Below are 17,801 nucleotides of genomic sequence, written 5' to 3'. Positions count from 1 at the left end.
GTTACTTTCAGTTGGCGAAAACTTCCTGGAGAAGTAGGCACAGGGGCGGAGATGGGTGAGGGACCTGGTACCCTGGGACAAGACAGCCCCCACTCCCACCTCAGATGCGTCAACTTCCACGATAAATGGCTCCATTTGGTTGGGCTGAACCAGCACCGGGGCCGAGACAAAGCACTTCTTAAGGACCTCAAAAGCCTGGACAGCCTCAGGAGGCCAGTGGAGGAGATCAGCACCTTTGCGAGTGAGGTCCGTAAGGGGCTTAGCGATGACCGAGAAGTTAGCAATAAATCTCCTGTAATAATTAGCAAATCCCAAAAAACACTGTAACGCCTTCAGGGAGGCAGGTTGGACCCATTCCGCCACAGCCTGAACCTTGGCGGGGTCCATGCGGAATTCATGAGGAGTGAGGATTTGACCCAAAAATGGAATCTCCTGTACCCCAAACACACATTTTTCGGTTTTGGCAAACAGTTTATTTTCCCGAAGGACCTGGAGCACCTTCCTGACATGCTCCACGTGGGAGGACCAGTCCTTGGAAAACACCAGTATGTCATCAAGGTACACTACCAGAAAAATCCTCAGGTAATTTCTCAAAATCTCATTTATGAAATTCTGGAAGACCGCAGGGGCATTACACAACCCAAAGGGCATGACGAGGTATTCGAAATGGCCTTCGGGCGTGTTAAACGCAGTCTTCCACTCATCCCCCTCTTTGATGCGAATAAGGTTATACGCCCCCCGTAGATCCAATTTAGAAAACCATTGGGCCCCCTGAACATGATTAAAGAGATCAGGAATCAAAGGAAGGGGATACTGGTTCCTTACCGTGACCTTATTCAGGCTACGGTAGTCAATGCATGGCCTAAGACCACCATCCTTCTTCCCCACGAAGAAGAAGCCAGCACCTACCGGAGAAGAAGAGGGACGAATGTAACCCTTGGCCAGGGATTCCTGGATATACACTCTCATAGCTTCACGTTCGGGACAAGAAAGATTAAATATCCTACCCTTAGGAAGCTTAGCTCCTGGTACCAATTCGATAGCGCAATCGTATTCTCTATGAGGAGGTAACACTTCGGAGGCCTCCCTAGAGAAAACATCAGCGAAGTCCTGAACAAACTCGGGTAGCGTATTCGCCTCCTTAGGGGGAGAAATAGAATTAACAGAAAAACATGACGTACAACATTCATTACCCCATTTGGTTAGCTCCCCAGTATTCCAGTCAAACGTAGGATTATGCAACTGCAACCAGGGAAGACCTAGCACCAAATCGTACGATAATCCCTGCATCAACAGTACAGAGCATTGCTCCAAATGCATGGAGCCAACAAGGAGTTCAAAAACAGGGGTATGCTGTGTAAAATAACCATTAGCAAGAGGAGTGGCGTCGATACCCACTACCGGGACAGGTTTAGGCAAATCAATAAGAGGCATAGCAAGGGACATAGCAAATTCCACAGACATGATATTAGTAGAGGACCCTGAATCCACGAAAGCACTGCCGGTAGCAGACCTACCACCAAAAGAGACCTGAAAGGGAAGCAAGATCTTAGTACGTTTCATATTTACGGGAAATACCTGTGCGCCCAAGTGACCTCCCCGATGATCACTTAGACGCGGAAGTTCTCTGGCTGCAACCTTACGCTTAGGACAGTTGTTCACTTGATGCTTGTCGTCCCCACAGTAGAAGCAGAGACCATTCTTCCTGCGGAATTCTCTACGTTGTTGGGGGGACACGGAGGCCCCGAGTTGCATAGGTATCTCTGAATCTTTCGGGGAGGAACGAAGCAACGGAGCTTCGGGAGGCATCATGGGGGAGTCGGAGGAGAAAACACATAAACGTTCACGTTGTCGTTCCCTGAGACGTCGGTCAAGTCGTATCGCTAAAGCCATAACCTGGTCTAGGGAGTCACAAGAGGGATAGCTAACTAGCAGGTCTTTCAGGGCATTCGACAGACCCAACCTAAACTGGCACCTTAAGGCAGGGTCATTCCACCGAGAAGCTACGCACCACTTCCGAAAGTCAGAGCAATACTCCTCAACAGGTCTCTTACCCTGACTTAAGGTCACCAGCTGACTCTCGGCAAAGGCAGTCCTGTCAGTCTCGTCATAAATAAGTCCGAGAGCAGAAAAGAAACAATCAACGGAGGAAAGTTCAGGGGCGTCAGGAGCCAAGGAGAAGGCCCACTCTTGGGGCCCTTCCTGGAGCCGGGACATAATTATACCCACCCGCTGGCTCTCAGAACCTGAGGAATGAGGCTTTAAACGAAAGTAAAGCCTACAACTCTCCCGAAAGGAGAGAAAAGTCCTCCGGTCCCCTGAGAACCGGTCGGGCAACTTGAGGTGGGGTTCAAGAGGTGCGGTGCGGGGAACTACCAGGGTAGCATCAGGCTGGTTGACCCTCTGAGCCAGGGCCTGGACCTGTAGGGAGAGACCCTGCATTTGCTGAGCCAGGGTCTCACGGGGATCCATAGTGGTGTCAGGGACCAGGGGTAGACTAGGTATGGGCTTGTTATTATGTAACGGCAGGGGGTAGGGAGACGGACAAGTGAGCCCTAATCTACCCGCCACTCTGTCCCTGCCTACTTGCAACGACCCGCCCTAGGCGACGGGGTACAACTGGGCGGCGGTCCCTGCGCTCAGTAAGTGCACGACAAACACGACAAACATACAAGGAACACAAGCAAGGAAAAAGGGGCCGTTGCCCACGGCAACACCGTGAGCAACCAGAGTGGTGAACGAGCCGAGTCAAGCCAGGAGTGTGCGAGGTACAAAACGAAAAGCAGAAGAGTAGTCGGTAAGCCAGGGTCGGTATGGAGCAGGATCAAAAAATAGCAGGAGCTGTAGCTGGGCCAGGAACCACAAGGAAGGAAACCAAAGCAATAACAAGCACCGAGGGACAGGAAGTGCAGGCTTAAATAGACCGAGGGCGGGAGCTAGCTGAGTCTGGCCAGGTTACGATAGGCTCTCCCACTCCTAAGCCTGCCAGCCTGAATGGTGGAAGCAGGAGTCAGTCTCAGGGATGTATTCTCAGGTGCTGACTGATTAGTTCTGGGAGTTAACCCCGCAGTGCCTGGCAGATCCTTTACAAAAACGTATCAATTACTGCACGCAAGTAAATTAGACTATTGCCTAGCAACACGTATTACGTGAACAGGTGACTACGCTGGATGTCCATGCTGCTGCGGAGACCAGGTGGTGCTTATTGATGATGACACATCTGAACTTCTGCCCCGCCCCCTCCCCACCACCATGGCATTTCTCCAGGGAAGTTGGCAACTGGTTCCCAACACTGAAAAGTTAACATAGGATATGCTCACAAGCGCTGGTCGTCCAGTGAGAAATCACAATGTTACGTATGGATACCGTACCTCATCTGTAGACATGCTGGATGTACAGAAATGTACAGGCCCTCAGGCTTATCGGCCGTAGGGACTATGACTGTGGGCAATGTAGGGGTTAATATGGGTACAGCAGGGCTAGGGGAAGTTAGATTCTCCCTCCCCACTTTTCTTTACTCTATGTAAATGGCAGGGCAGCCTATAGGGATTTAAGGTCCCTCCTACAGGGTGGCTTTAGGGGGAATAGGGGCGGTTTTGCCCTCCTCCCCTTGCCTGGGTTTATAAGGCAAGGGTGGGAGGGCATCTTCCTCTTTGGCCGTCACTTGTCCCACCCTCCCTCCCTATTGACTGTTATCTGTGTATTTTTTTTTTTTAAATAAAAAAAATATGTAATAACATATAATATATATGTGTAAAAAACAAACCAAAAAAACAAAAACAAGAAAACAAACCGTAAAAAAAACATTTTATAATATGAAAATATACGGGAAGGTGTCCGAGGTCAATAGAAGTGAATATGTCTGTAATTGCGGACCGTAAATATGGTCTGCAATTATGGAAGATTTTTACGGTCGTGTGCAACTTTTTTCTTTTTATGAATATTCAAATGGAAAAGAACAAAACTAGTACAAAAAAATACACAATTAGGTGAGAGCGGACAGGCAACTAAAATTCTGAGCATCCAAAGAGGCCCAGCCTACTTAGCAGTGGCACTACATTTGTGGTGAGGCCACATGGTTGGGCCTCCTTAATATCCCCTTGTTGAACCCTTCACTGTGCGGTGTCAAAAAGTTGTAGCCATACAGTGGTATAGTATGGACCTAGGATACCAAGAAGACATTATTCTTTCTCCCCTCATTGTCCTTTTCTAATTTATCCCAGTCTGTCAGCCTAGTGGATGTGTAAGGAGGGTGAACTACAAATCTACAAATCCTCCATTTGAAGCCTATGGACTGCCATGTATCCTTTGCAAATAAGTTGCCCTGTAGATATATATTGTCTTCCTCCTTTTTGCTTTGCAGGATATCTGGACGGCAGGTAGTAATGCCCTGCAGCGCTGCCATGGCTGCCAAGCTGCTGATGCTGGACACCGAAAATGTATTTATAGAAGTTATGTTGCAGTTTGTGGTGTTGCCCCTAGGTGGCTCTGTTGTATTGTGTTATAAAAGGGAGTTCCTGCAGGAAGCGCTTCAGTGGGTGAATGAACCACATGGAGTGCAGAGGCAAATGCTGCACTGGGAGAAAGAGGACCAGGCCTGGATCCAGCTGCTGAGAAACCAGTCAGTGGGCTGAAGGAGAAGGAATAATGGAGATTTGGTACCCAAGGGAGAGGAAGAACAGCATGTGACATGAAGAGAGCGCTGTGTTGTAGGATGTGGCGGGTCAGGGTGGCCTGTATTGCTGCATGAACATCAATCAGTAGAAGGCTGTGAATAGAGGAGGATGCAGGAGGATGTGTAAATTAGAGACGGGGAATGCTGTTGTGTAATGCACAGTAGGAGGCAGTCACGAGCAGACAGTGAGCTGTCAGACTAGTCGTAGTCTAGTATGGAGAGAGGCGGACCATGGAGAAAGGGGATCCCGTGAGTCAATGCGGGCCATTTCTCAAGCGGTGCCAGTGGCAGGGTAATTGCCTTGCTGGTGTGTTAGCTCTTAGAAAGTCTAATGGGGGCTGTAGCTACCTGTAGTGGTCACTGCAGAGGAAATAAGCAGCAAACAGCATCTTCCGGGGTTACTGGTTGAGGTATTCATACCCCTCTTCTTTATCAGACCAGAGGAAAGTATAACCCACATTTACAAAGAGTGGCCAGTCTGAATAAAGGAGGCGGTTGGAATGATTTACACCAAATTTATTAAAAGATTCAATCCTCTTAATATATTTGGCGCATTTTTAACCGCCTGACAGTCAGGAACGTCATATAATTTTTTTGCGGCAAATTACAGCTATTTTCTCCAATTCCACACAATAAATGTGGTGTGAAGTACGCCTCCTTTCTAGACTATGACTACTATTCCCGTTGCTTGCCAAATTTGTACGCCAAAACCCGCCGTACACTGCTTGATAAATGTGGACTAATGTTTGGTCAGCCTCCGCGGTCAAGTCTTGTTCTACTGACCATCACTGGTCGTCATCGGGCCCTGACCCAATACATACATCTGCCTGCAGAGACTCACCTCCAGGATGGGTTTGTGTATCTCTCGACTCGTCAGTTGCAGTAAGTTTCCTACGATAGGTAGAGGTCTGGGACCTGGGGGAAGGTTTCCTCTGTTTCTAAACAACTTTTTAACCATGAGAAGCAGGAGTAGGGCAAGAAGAAAAGACGTAAGGAGCAACTCCATGTCTGTGAGCTGCAGTAAAGGAGAATGGCAGGCAGTATGAGGAGAACTGTGTACACAAGAGCCAGGACATAAGAATCTGCAGGGTTCAAACCAGCATTTCCTATAAGTCGTCACACCCTTTGTTAACCCATGATTGCTCAGTTCTACAATTACATGTGATCAGGGATGTTACTTTATTACTCTACTTGTTCATTTGTCTTCGTTCCTGTTTGCATTACATAATCTCTTATCCTATTGTATTGTTCCGTCCGGAGCGCTGTGTAATTCTTGTTTGATAATTATGTTATATTCCTCTAATTTAGTTCTTTAGATTATGTGTCTGCCAATTGTGTAATATAATTACAATACATTTATTAGTTGCATATTTTTACTATCTGAACATTTTAATCATGATCACTGCTGCACAGAGAAAAGAAATAAAAAAAGAAATAAAAAACAAGGATTTGCCAATTTACCAATTGAAAAAAACAACTTTATTAGCAATACTTATAGGCGTCCTTGGTTCTTTGCAGCCGTGCCAGAAATCATTGTTTTTTATTTATTTTATTACAACTTTAAAGGAACAGTGTCATGGCAAATAATTTTTTTTATATGTTAAAGATGTTAGTGCTTTAATAAAAACGTTTTTATTCATTTGTGTGTTTGTGTTTTACTTTTTCTTATTTTTACACTTTTTCTTCCCTATGGGGGCTGCCATTTTTTGTTCCATTTCTGTGTGTGTCGATTAACGACACACACAGACATGGAGTACGGCAGCCACAGTCCCATAGGGACTGCGAACGGCTCCCGTCCCATTGACTGCCGTGTACGGCGTCTGTGTGGGAACTGCGCATGCGCCGCTCCCACACAGTCCTATTCGAAATTGGCGCCGTCCGGCGCCATTTTCCTGTGGACCGGAAGTCGCGGCCGGACAGTAATATTACTACTTCCGGTCGCGGCTTCCGGACTTGTGCACATGGAACAGCGGCAGCAAAGGGAGCGGACGGGCCGGAGGGAGCCGCGGCGGCAGGAGCAGGTAAGAGATTTCAATGTATGTTAGTGTTTGTGTGTGTTTACTACTGTATGTAAACCTACTACACTGTGGGTTACCTCAAAAAATGGCGACACACAGTGTAGGAGGTTAAACCTTTCAAACCCCTCGTTTATCCCGGCACTAGCCAGGATAAAGGAGGGGGGGATGCTGAGAGCTCACTAGAGCGAGGGCTTTTAACCCAATGTTGCAATGCTGCAATTTTGGGAACTAGCTCCATCTAGTGACCAAAAATGGGTAGTATTATAAATTAGAATTAATTTATAATATTTCCTGACTATTTCCTGACTCGTGAAAAAAATAAAAAAAATTTGAACCATGTTTAATCACCCACACACTAAATGTTTAATTTTTAAAAAAAAAACATGTTTTTCTGGCAACACATTCCCTTTAACAAGGAAGGAGCAGCAGCTGAGGACCACCATAACCCACCACTACGCGTCTACCAGGGTTGTACTAGCACAGCCCTAAAAGGTGAGCCTAATGCCCCTCGCCCCTCAATGACACTTTGCCAACCTTTCCCTTTGAGATACTTGCACAATGAGGCGCCGTTATTTTTCTTTCTCAGATTCACAGCTGCACAGAGACTTTTAGGAGAAATGTTTTAAGCACCACACTCAAATGGGAAATGATGTTGTATAATGCTGCATGGTATGCGGCAACGCAGTATAGCGAAGTGTGAGGAAATATTAAGAACGAAGCAATAATAAAAACACACAAAAATACAAATATGATCTGTATGTATTCCAGATAGTATGGTATATACAGCGTGTGTGTATATATATATATATATATATATATATATATATATATATATATATATATTTATACTTTTTGACATCCCATTCCTGTGAGCGTTTGTGCCCATTCAGCCAAACAACATTTAGTTGGGTTCGCAATCGCCGTTCCAATTCATCCCAAAGGTGTTGGCTGGGGCTGGGGTCAGGGCTCTGAGCAGCCACTCGAGTTCCTCCACACCAAACTCGCCAACCCGTGTCTTTATGAACCTCGCTTTGTTCACAGTCGAACAGTCAAGTTGGAACAAGAAAGGACTGAACCCCAAACTGTTCCCACAAAGTTGAAAGTTACAATTGTCCAAAATGGCTTTGTATATGTAGCATTAACTCTTTACTGGAAATAAGGGACCAAACCATGAAAAACAGCACAGACCATTATCCCTCCTCCACCAAATTATATAGCAGGCACTATGCACTCCGGTAGATAGCATTCTCCCGGCACCCGCCAAATCCTGATCCTCCATCAGTCGGTCAGATAGTGAGATGTGATTCATCACTCCAGAGAACACGTTTCCGCTGCTCCAGAGTCAGTGGCGGACGCTTTACACCACTCCATGGTGATCTTACATTTGTCTGCAGCTGCTGGACCATGAAATCCCATTTCAGTTCTTGCGCTGATTTTACTTCCAGAGGCAGCCTGGATCTCTGTAATGAGTGATATAACAGAGGATTGGTGTTTTTTATGTGCTACACGCCTCAGCACTTGGTGGCCTCACTCTGTAAGCTTGCGTGGTCTATCACTTCGTGGATGAGCTGTTGTTACTTCTAGACCCTCTCACTGCAAGGTTATAGCACAGTCGGAGGTGTCCGATGGGCTAACCCTTCAACGGAAAGGCAAACGGAAACCTTAGCTTCCGTTTGCATCACCATTGATCTCAATGGTGACGGAAATGTCGCTAATGGTTTTGGCTTGTCACCGTTGTGACAGGGTTCCGTTGTTTTTGACTAAATCAATAGCGCAGATGTTTCTGCTACATTAGGAACAATATTGTCCATGGGAACATGTCTATATGAGAAATATAACTGCTTGTAAATGTTGTGTTTTTATACTGATGATATATCAATAAGGGCTCATCCACACGGCCATATTAATAGGGCTGCTATAGAGGTACATAGGGCCTTTACTGAACCTCTCTACACCTCTGATTTCCTATGGAGGCACATGAAGGATTTTCTGTCGGATTCAGTATAAACCTAACATAAGCATTGCTACTAGGGAAGAATATCTCATCGGCATTCGATGGAGCCTGTAAGACAGCACAAGGAGGATGTGCAGCTCCATACTGCCATGTACTTAAAGAGGCTCTGTCACCAGATTTTGCAACCCCTATCTGCTATTGCAGCAGATAGGCGCTGCAATGTAGATTACAGTAACGTTTTTATTTTTAAAAAACGAGCATTTTTGGCCAAGTTATGACCATTTTCGTATTTATGCAAATGAGGCTTGCAAAAGTACAACTGGGCGTGTTGAAAAGTAAAAGTACAACTGGGCGTGTATTATGTGCGTACATCGGGGCGTGTTTACTACTTTTACTAGCTGGGCGTTGTGTATAGAAGTGTCATCCACTTCTCTTCACAACGCCCAGCTTCTGGCAGTGCAGATCTGTGACGTCACTCACAGGTCCTGCATCGTGTCGGCACCAGAGGCTACAGATGATTCTGCAGCAGCATCGGCGTTTGCAGGTAAGTCGATGTAGCTACTTACCTGCAAATGCTGATGCTGCTGCAGAATCAAGTGTAGCCTCTGGTGCCGACACGATGCAGGACCTGTGAGTGACGTCACAGTGCTGCACTGCCAGAAGCTGGGCGTTGTGAAGAGAAGTGGATGACACTTCTATACACAACGCCCAGCTAGTAATAGTAGTAAACACGCCCCGATGTACGCACATAATACACGCCCAGTTGTACTTTTACTTTTCAACACGCCCAGTTGTACTTTTGCAAGCCTCATTTGCATAAATACGAAAATGGTCATAACTTAGCCAAAAATGCTCGTTTTTTAAAAATAAAAACGTTACTGTAATCTACATTGCAGCGCCTATCTGCTGCAATAGCAGATAGGGGCTGCAAAATCTGGTGACAGAGCCTCTTTAAGCCCTAAAAATCCAATGTCAAAACCTCTGCTATTTACTTACACTCATCCAGTTGAGTTTTCTTTTTGTTTTGACTTATTACATGTATATCATTCTACAATGAACAGAAAAAGCAGTATGCTGATACAATGCTCTCATATATAGTGTATATAGAGTGATGATGATGATGGAGATGGAGCTTGTCGGGGAGTCTACACTAAAGCAGGTGCCTGTGCAGGTCCTAACTTCTAAATTAGGTAAATTGTGAAATTGAAAGTAGATGTGGCTACATGTGGTGTTACAAATCCGTCAAATAGAAGACCACCCAGGATGCTTAGATGATATTACAAGTTCTATGTACAGATTACTGAAGATGGTTCATGGATCCAAGGATTTATTCTCCATTTTGGAGTCGGGAAGGAATTTTTTTTCCCTAAAATGAAGAAAATTGGCTCCTTCCTTGTGGCATTTTTTTGGCTTCTTATGGACCAACAATGCAGGTGAATAGGTGGAACTAGATGGACATATGACGATGTTAACCTTACTAACCATATAACCAGGCTACACATCACTATGCCAGGAGCCATAATACCATCTTCTGGACTTCTGTCCCCGAAAAACGGAAGACCTTGACTTGACTAGAATTCTCTCTGCTGGAATAGTTTACGGATCCTGGGCCAACTGGGTCATGCAAAAGGAACGGCCCCTATAAACCCATTAAAAAAATTGCTGCAGTACATTAGAGACAGTCACTACAAAGTGAGACTGACACCTTCATAGCAGAATGGAAGTTGTTTCCACAAGTAAAAATCATGTGCACCCATGCCCACTGGTATAATAAACCAAAGTAATAAACTACTGTAATATAGTAAAGGACGTGTTCTGTGTAGACTGGTTCATTATTTATTAGCATGGATTCGATTTTTTTATGATCATCTCGGTTCCACGTAAAGCTGATATGTTCTGGCTACAACTCCATTTTTCCCAGGTTCGGGAGTAATTTCAAGTTCTTCTGGAGCTTTGTTGGATTTCAGGTTCAACTTCTGCAGTATGGTGGTCAATATGAGGAAGATCTCCATGCGTGCTAACCCCTCTCCTAGACAGCTCCTCTTTCCTGTGGATAATAATATGGGAAATGTTAGAGCTCCTCAGTCTGGACTGTAGTGATGGGACATAAGGGGATTATTATATTACACATCTGGAAGGTGTTGGATTGTCTTCAGATGTCTGGTATCTATGCTACAAGTCAGTGTTATCTTACATCACTGGGATATATACATTCAGCATATCACTATTTCATATCATCAGTTTACCATGTACTAGAGTTGATGATATAGACCCATTGCTAAGTTGGGTCAATGACTGTAGCCATTATGTATCTATAAACTGCATTGTACCCCAACATTGTAAGCAGCTCACCTCAACCCAGCGTGGAATCACGATGAAGCTGCTGTTTTGTGGCCACCTGTCCCTCATATAATGGATCGTACAAACCAAAGGAACAGGCCATTATCCCTGACACAATACAGCGTGGCGTGTGGATGTGGAGCAGCTGCTAGAAGTTTCAACCCCTATGAATTGTATAAAAGAAGTTCTTGCTCATATATTCATGTCATATTACCAGTGGAGAAGGGAAGAAAAGCCTCATTATTCTTGAAGCGTCCATTTTCATCCAGGAAATGTCTTGGGTCAAAATCTTCTGGTCGCTCAAAATACTTTGGATCTTTTAGAACTGATGTCAACAATGGGGAAACAATCGTATTCTGAAACATAATACCCGGTGATTAATAAGTATGAAGCTCCGTATGTAATAAGTTATTAAGCCTCTGTCCACATCTGCGTTGGACGCCCCATTCACTCAGTGGTTAGCAATGTTGTCTTGTCCTAAGTTGTCCATATCCAGTGGGGGAACATCTGCATGGATGTTGTATGCTCTCCCTGTATTTGCGTGGGTTTCCTCACACACTCCAAGCAAAATTTACTAATAGGTTAACTGGCATCCTAGGAAATTAGCCCTAATATGTGTCTGAGTTTGGGAAATTAGGCTGTGAGCCCCATTGGGGACAGGGACTTATATGAGTGATGACAATCTCTATACAGCCCTGTGGAATATATTGGTGCTATATAAGCAACAGAAATAAACAAGTTCCATAACACTTGACGGCACAAGAATTGTAGCGCTATTCATGCAGTGAAATGAAGAAACACGATGGACCCCGATTTAGTTCAATGCGTTCTGTCGGCCACCATTGGTATCTGTCATATAATGGAGTTCACAACACAGATGTGAACCGAGCCTAGCACAGCATCTTCATTTTATCCAAGCTACCAAACACTTTAAGCAGGATCTCCAATCAACATGAACTAGAGAACTGGATCCTAATAATGCACAAGACGATATTTGTTGAACGTCCATCTAATTCTAAATCTGGTCATACACCGTAGATAAAAGTCAGTCAGACCCGTCAATTGTAGTATTATCAGTCAACGATCTAATGTGTATATATAATGAATATATAATGACTGATTCCGTTTATGAATATTTACAGGATGGAATTGCTCTCTAAGTAGTAAACTCCATGAATTTCTTGTAAGGATCCTTTACGATTCTGACCTTTGGGATGCTGTATCCTCTGAATACTGTATCCTCGCTGGCCACATGTGGAACTCCCAGAGGGACTATGTCAGCAAATCCCTGGATCTCGTGAATCGCTGCATCTGTATATGACATGAAAGTGCGACCCTCCAGGGCAGGACATCGATTCTGTCCAATCACATTGTCAATCTCTTCTTGGATTTTCCCTGCAGACAAACATAACATTTTTGTACCACAGATGTATAAATAATGTAGGTTGAGCATGTAGGAGATTTAGTGTTATTATTGTTCTCATTCATTTATGTTCCTTGATCACCAGGTTAAGTTGTATTCCCCCCCAAACATGTTTTTGCTCTGAATATGAAAAGAGGCCAATATGTCATTCACTTCCTAATATTAGGAAATGTTTATAAGTTGTATTTGATGGAGTCTACTCCCGGGGACGGGAGGAACTCCCGCTCGGACGTGGAGCCCGCGCTCCCTCACAATTTTACAGGAGGTGGCCAAATCGACGTCACCCCCTCGAGTGTCACCTGGCCTAATACACCGGATGGAGGCGCCAAAGAGGCCAAACTCCTGGAACTGCTGATCGGATCCGGCCTACAAATCCAACCTCATATAATGTAACCGATCTCAAGACTTTACTTACGTGCTACATTCGGGTATTTGAGGAGGATGAGGAGGGCATTTTTCATAGTTGTACTGGTGGTTTCAATTCCAGCAGAGAAGAGATCCATCACTGTACCAAACAAGTTCTCCAAGTGGAATTCAGTGTCCGGGTTGTCCTTCTCCTGTAGATTATGACACATCAAAGGATCGATGGACACAAAACATTACTAGTTAAGCCGTACCTCATCCAAAAATGTAAAACTTTACATTTAGTTTCTGGAAGTAACTCTCTAAAAACTAAGTGTGTCAGCCAATTAAGCTGCGATGGAGCAAATGTTCCTGTTATTTGGTCATTGGAAACACTCCTCAAATGTCCATGGCAAAGTTACATGTACATGCGACTATTTCATGACCCGTCGTATTGTTATGGACTGCAACTGTTTGGTGTGTATGTTCTTCAGCCTCACTGTGCAGAAATGTGCCCGATCTCCGTTGTCATAGCAATACATTCCTCTTCTCTGAGTGCAGCCCGGCCTCCTGGGATGACGTTTCATCCCATGTGACTGCTGTAGCCAATGAAAGGCTGGATTCACACGAGGTCATTACGTCCGTAATTGACGGACGTATTTCGGCCGCAAGTCCCGGACCGAACACAGTGCAGGGAGCCGGGCTCCTAGAATCGTACTTATGTACGACGCTAGGAGTCCCTGCCTCGCTGCCGGACAACTGTCCTGTACTGTAATCATGATTTCAGTACGGGACAGTTGTCCGGCAGCGAGGCAGGGACTCCTAGCGTCGTACATAAGTATGATGCTAGGAGCCCGGCTCCCTGCACTGTGTTCGGTCCGGGATTTGCGGCCGAAATACTTCCGTCAACTACGGACGTAATGACCTCGTGTCAATCCAGCCAAAGACTGAAGCAGTCACATGGACTGCAGCGTCATCCCAGGAGGCAGAAGATAGGTTAAGTGATACCCGTCTCGCTGAATACTATGAATGATGAGGATTATAGTGCAGCAGATACTTTATGATGGAGCTCATCGCTACTCACCTTCATGAAAGGCCGGGGCATTTCAGTAGCGCTCACATGTAGAACAGTGCCCAGTACGGGAAGCGGGGGAGGACCAGGGTGTACGTTTTTTCTCATCAAATATCAGGAGGATGGTCCCTGTTACTCCCATCTCCATCTTCTCTGCACACTGACAGCAGGAATGTAGGAAATATTATATCTATACAGTACAGTGCGGGGAGGGTTATCTACTGCCTATTATTTGTAGTCGCGTGAGTCCAATGTACAAGATCTGCACAGGCTACATGCAGAATGACTACACTGCACTGACGGATGTTATTTACACGGATGATAAGAAGCTGCAAATGAATTATATGAGACGTTTATCAGATCAAAGAGGCAAATTTACCAGACGATTCATATAAGGAGTTAGATTTGGGTGTTGTGCAGAACATGTGCAGCTTTACCAGGGGTTTATATTTAAAGGGTTTTTCTGGTTCCTTTAAAGTGATGGTCTATTCTTAGGATAAGACATTAATATTAGATTGGTGGGGGTCCGACTCTCAGCACCCCCACTGATGAGCTGTTTGAAGGGGCCGCAGCGCTGGTCGACTTTGTTGTTTACACTGCTCTGTACAGCTCAGGTCTGTTCTTATAGAGGCCGCGGTGTCTGGTATTACAGCTCAGTCCTATTCACTTAAATGGGATAAAACCATAGCAAATTGTAATACCAGGCACAGCCACTACTAAGAGTACGGCGCTGTGCTGTACAGAGCAGTGTAAACAATGAAGGGGGCGCCGCGCTCACCAGGGCACCACTCCCTCATCAAACAGCTGATTTAAAAAAACAAAAAAAACCTGATACTAAGCAGATATTTCTCATGTGTCTGCTCAGTGTGACGGATATGCACAGTGCAGTCAGTGGTTAGTAGCTGTAGCCTTACTAGAATAGCTGCTTACAGGGTAAAAATAGTGGGTTTTCCAGAAAAAGTATTTTTGTGGCAAATAAACGTAATATGGCTGCAAAGTGTGAACACAGCCTAAAATGTCACAGTGCAGCAATTTACTGTACAGGTGGGATAAATAATAAACAGAGTATCAGAGATTTTCTTTGCATCAAAGCAGGTAAAATACGAGGAGCAGACACATAATTCGTCCAAATTATATGTGTCCGCTCCTTATATTTTACCTACTTTAAAGCAAAGAAAAGATATATGCTTTATACCAAATGGTGAGTGCCATGGACTCTCTTCTATATTGAATGATTCCTAGTATGGACTTTATACGCAGACACCACCGGAGGAAACGTCATGTGGAACCACTGATCCCAGAACGTCGCTATTTGCCACCGGCGATCTATGATTTGTGCCGACGTTATTCGTGTTTGTGAAGAATTTTAATACACATTATGTAAAGAGTATAAGCACATACTAAATTATCATTAGGAAAATCAGTCAGTATTTACACTTACCATCACAATCCAACTGTCGTCTATTCCTTATTGAGTTTCCGAGGTCGTGCCTTTTTTTTCTCAGTGATGATGGGACAGGAGCCCCCATTTCTTCAAGGCTTTCAGAGATGCAGAAGGGGTTGTCTAAACATAATGATGGCCATTTTTCATTTTAGTAGTTTCATGGGAATGGCCCATTTGTAGGAAATACAATGATCTTGACGAGATTAGTCACAAAGAAGTCCACATCTGATGGAGAAGATTTGGGGCCAGTGTCTTCTGAATGGTGGACACATCTGGAAGCAGAAATCAGTGACTTAGAGACCAATTCCGTAAAGTCAAATGTGGTTGTAGGGATTGATCTCTCATGTCGATAATTGTTATGGACGTTTTATCCATGTTTTACTCCATTCTCTTATTTTTATTAATCAGTTCATTATGTGATTTGGTCAAGGTCTCCTAACTGAAGCAATTCCTCATTTTGAAAGTCAACAATTTCTTTATCATCCTCCAGGTTGGGCTGTGAGTAGATACTTCATGAACTCCTGAGCAGGAATGAAGAAGTCTTCTCTATTGGCTGGAATACTGTGAGAGAGAAAGGCTGTCCTACTTTTTTCCTGTTTTTTCTTATATTGTTATCCTAGTACTTATTAGGAAATCAAGGGGAATGTAAGGCCCCGGGTAGAGTCAGTTACCAGAGCAAGCGGCCCGAGGGATGAACATGGACCCTTTATGAGACAATAATAAAGGCAATTTAGATCCTGAACAGATGAAGGGGCCGCAAGGATGGTTTCCTCAGAAATATTGCATCTTTTTGTTGGGCCTTTAATAAAGGCTTCATGGAGTTCTTTGCTAAGGTCCACAGTAGTGTCAGTTACCAGAGTCCTCTTTAAGTCCAGTAGCATTCCCAGGGATAGGACCAGGTGGACAGCAGTCTACAGACATGGGTCCTTTAAGAGACGTTACATCAATATTGGCAATTTAGATTCGTCTTTGGTCAGAGGAAGAGGCAGCAAGGATTGTTCCTTGTGGGATATGACATCCTCCATTTTTGGCCTAAAACGCTTTATGGACTCCTCAGTTATTAGAGGGTGCAGTGATGAGGGAGTCTCTGACAACACTGTGAGAGGGAGAGGGGGCCTCAGATGAAGACCCCTGTTGAGAATTGTCCAATGTATTGAAAATAATCAGTATGTCTGTCAGGACGGCCTTTGCATTTAGATTTGTATTGTACTCCAGGAATCTGTATGGCATAGTGAGAGCTGTAATAGTAGTGCAGTGTTGCTGAATATCTCTGCCTGGCCATCAAGTCATATTTATGAGGCTGAATGCATTGCTCAATATCCTGCCTTATGGATGTAGAATCAGAAGTAGAGGAGGGTGTCCTTTTTCTTTTTTTTATAATTATAGTTATCCTTGTATTGATTAGGAAGAGATAAAGGGGGACTGATTAGAGTCAGTTCCAGAGCCCCCTTAAAGTCCAGCAGCTTTCCCAGGGATAGGACATGGTGGACAGCAGCTTGCAGGTGTGGGCTCTTTAAGAGACGGTACATCAATATAGGCAAATTACATGTCTCTGGTCCTATGAAGAGGCAGCAAGAATGGTTCCCTGTGAGATATGACATGTTCCTTGTTTGGCCTTCCATAAATGCTTCATGGACTCCTCAGTTATGGGAGGGTGCAGGGATGAGGGAGTCTCAGACATCAGCTAACATACTGGTAGAGGGAGAGGAGGCCTCTGATGAAAACCTCTGTTGAGAATTGTCCAGTGGAAATAGAAAATCTCTGGTGCCTTCCGTCTCACAGTATTACAAAAATGAAGGTATGTGCCTTGGATTTGGATTGTGGACCTAGAGGCTTCTGGTATATTCCTTATGGGATGCCTTAGTGTCGATGATTATGATGAGTTCATGATCATGACGGGGACACTGGATTGTATAGGGCACGGCCAGTGTGGGACTGAGGTTCCTTGATTCTGAGCGCCCACCGTCTATCTAAATAAAAACAATGCATGTTAAGTTTACAATTATCAATGTTCTTGATGCGACCTGAAGTGCCGCTTTCCTTCTGCGTTGCTCAGATATTTAATAATCAGAAAATGTTATAGAATTGATAAATGAGAGCAGAATGTAAGTCAGAATGTAAACACCGGTTATGTCTCTTATACAGGAACAGTCCGATTACCGGTTTTGAAATATATGTGCAGCGCAGAAAGAGAATGCGAACCTGCTGAAGATGAGACAATAGTGCGCTCATAATGAAGCACATAAAACATGCTGACATGCAATACAAATGGACAATGCCACCATTTATACACATAAATAGTGCCGTTACACTATATACATAAATAGTGCCGCTACACTATACACATAAATAGTGCCGCTACACTATACACATAAATAGTGGCGCTACACTATACACAAATAGTGCCGCTACACTATACACAAATAGTGCCGCTACACTATACACATAAATAGTGCCGCTACACTATACACATAAATAGTGCCGCTACACTATACACATAAATAGTGCCGCTACACTATACACATAAATAGTG

At 44.4% G+C, this 17,801-nt stretch overlaps 1 protein-coding gene across 1 annotated transcript; it reads right to left on the bottom strand.

The window, feature by feature from the left end:
- Positions 1–10,512: 10,512 nt before the first annotated feature.
- LOC142660014 (cytochrome P450 2B1-like) lies at positions 10,513–16,690 on the bottom strand. The gene is made up of 5 exons (XM_075836664.1): positions 15,266–16,690; positions 12,826–12,967; positions 12,195–12,382; positions 11,202–11,343; positions 10,513–10,694 (listed from the first exon to the last, which is right to left on the bottom strand). Exons 1-5 carry the CDS (start codon positions 15,266–15,268, stop codon positions 10,513–10,515), a joined length of 657 nt encoding a protein of 218 aa, XP_075692779.1. The 5' UTR covers positions 15,269–16,690.
- Between the last annotated feature and the right edge of the window lie 1,111 nt (positions 16,691–17,801).

The sequence above is a fragment of the Rhinoderma darwinii genome, chromosome 8, assembly GCF_050947455.1.
Source record: "Rhinoderma darwinii isolate aRhiDar2 chromosome 8, aRhiDar2.hap1, whole genome shotgun sequence".
Classification (NCBI taxonomy): Eukaryota; Metazoa; Chordata; class Amphibia; order Anura; family Rhinodermatidae; genus Rhinoderma; species Rhinoderma darwinii.
This window is presented reverse-complemented; position numbering and strand designations above follow the sequence as displayed.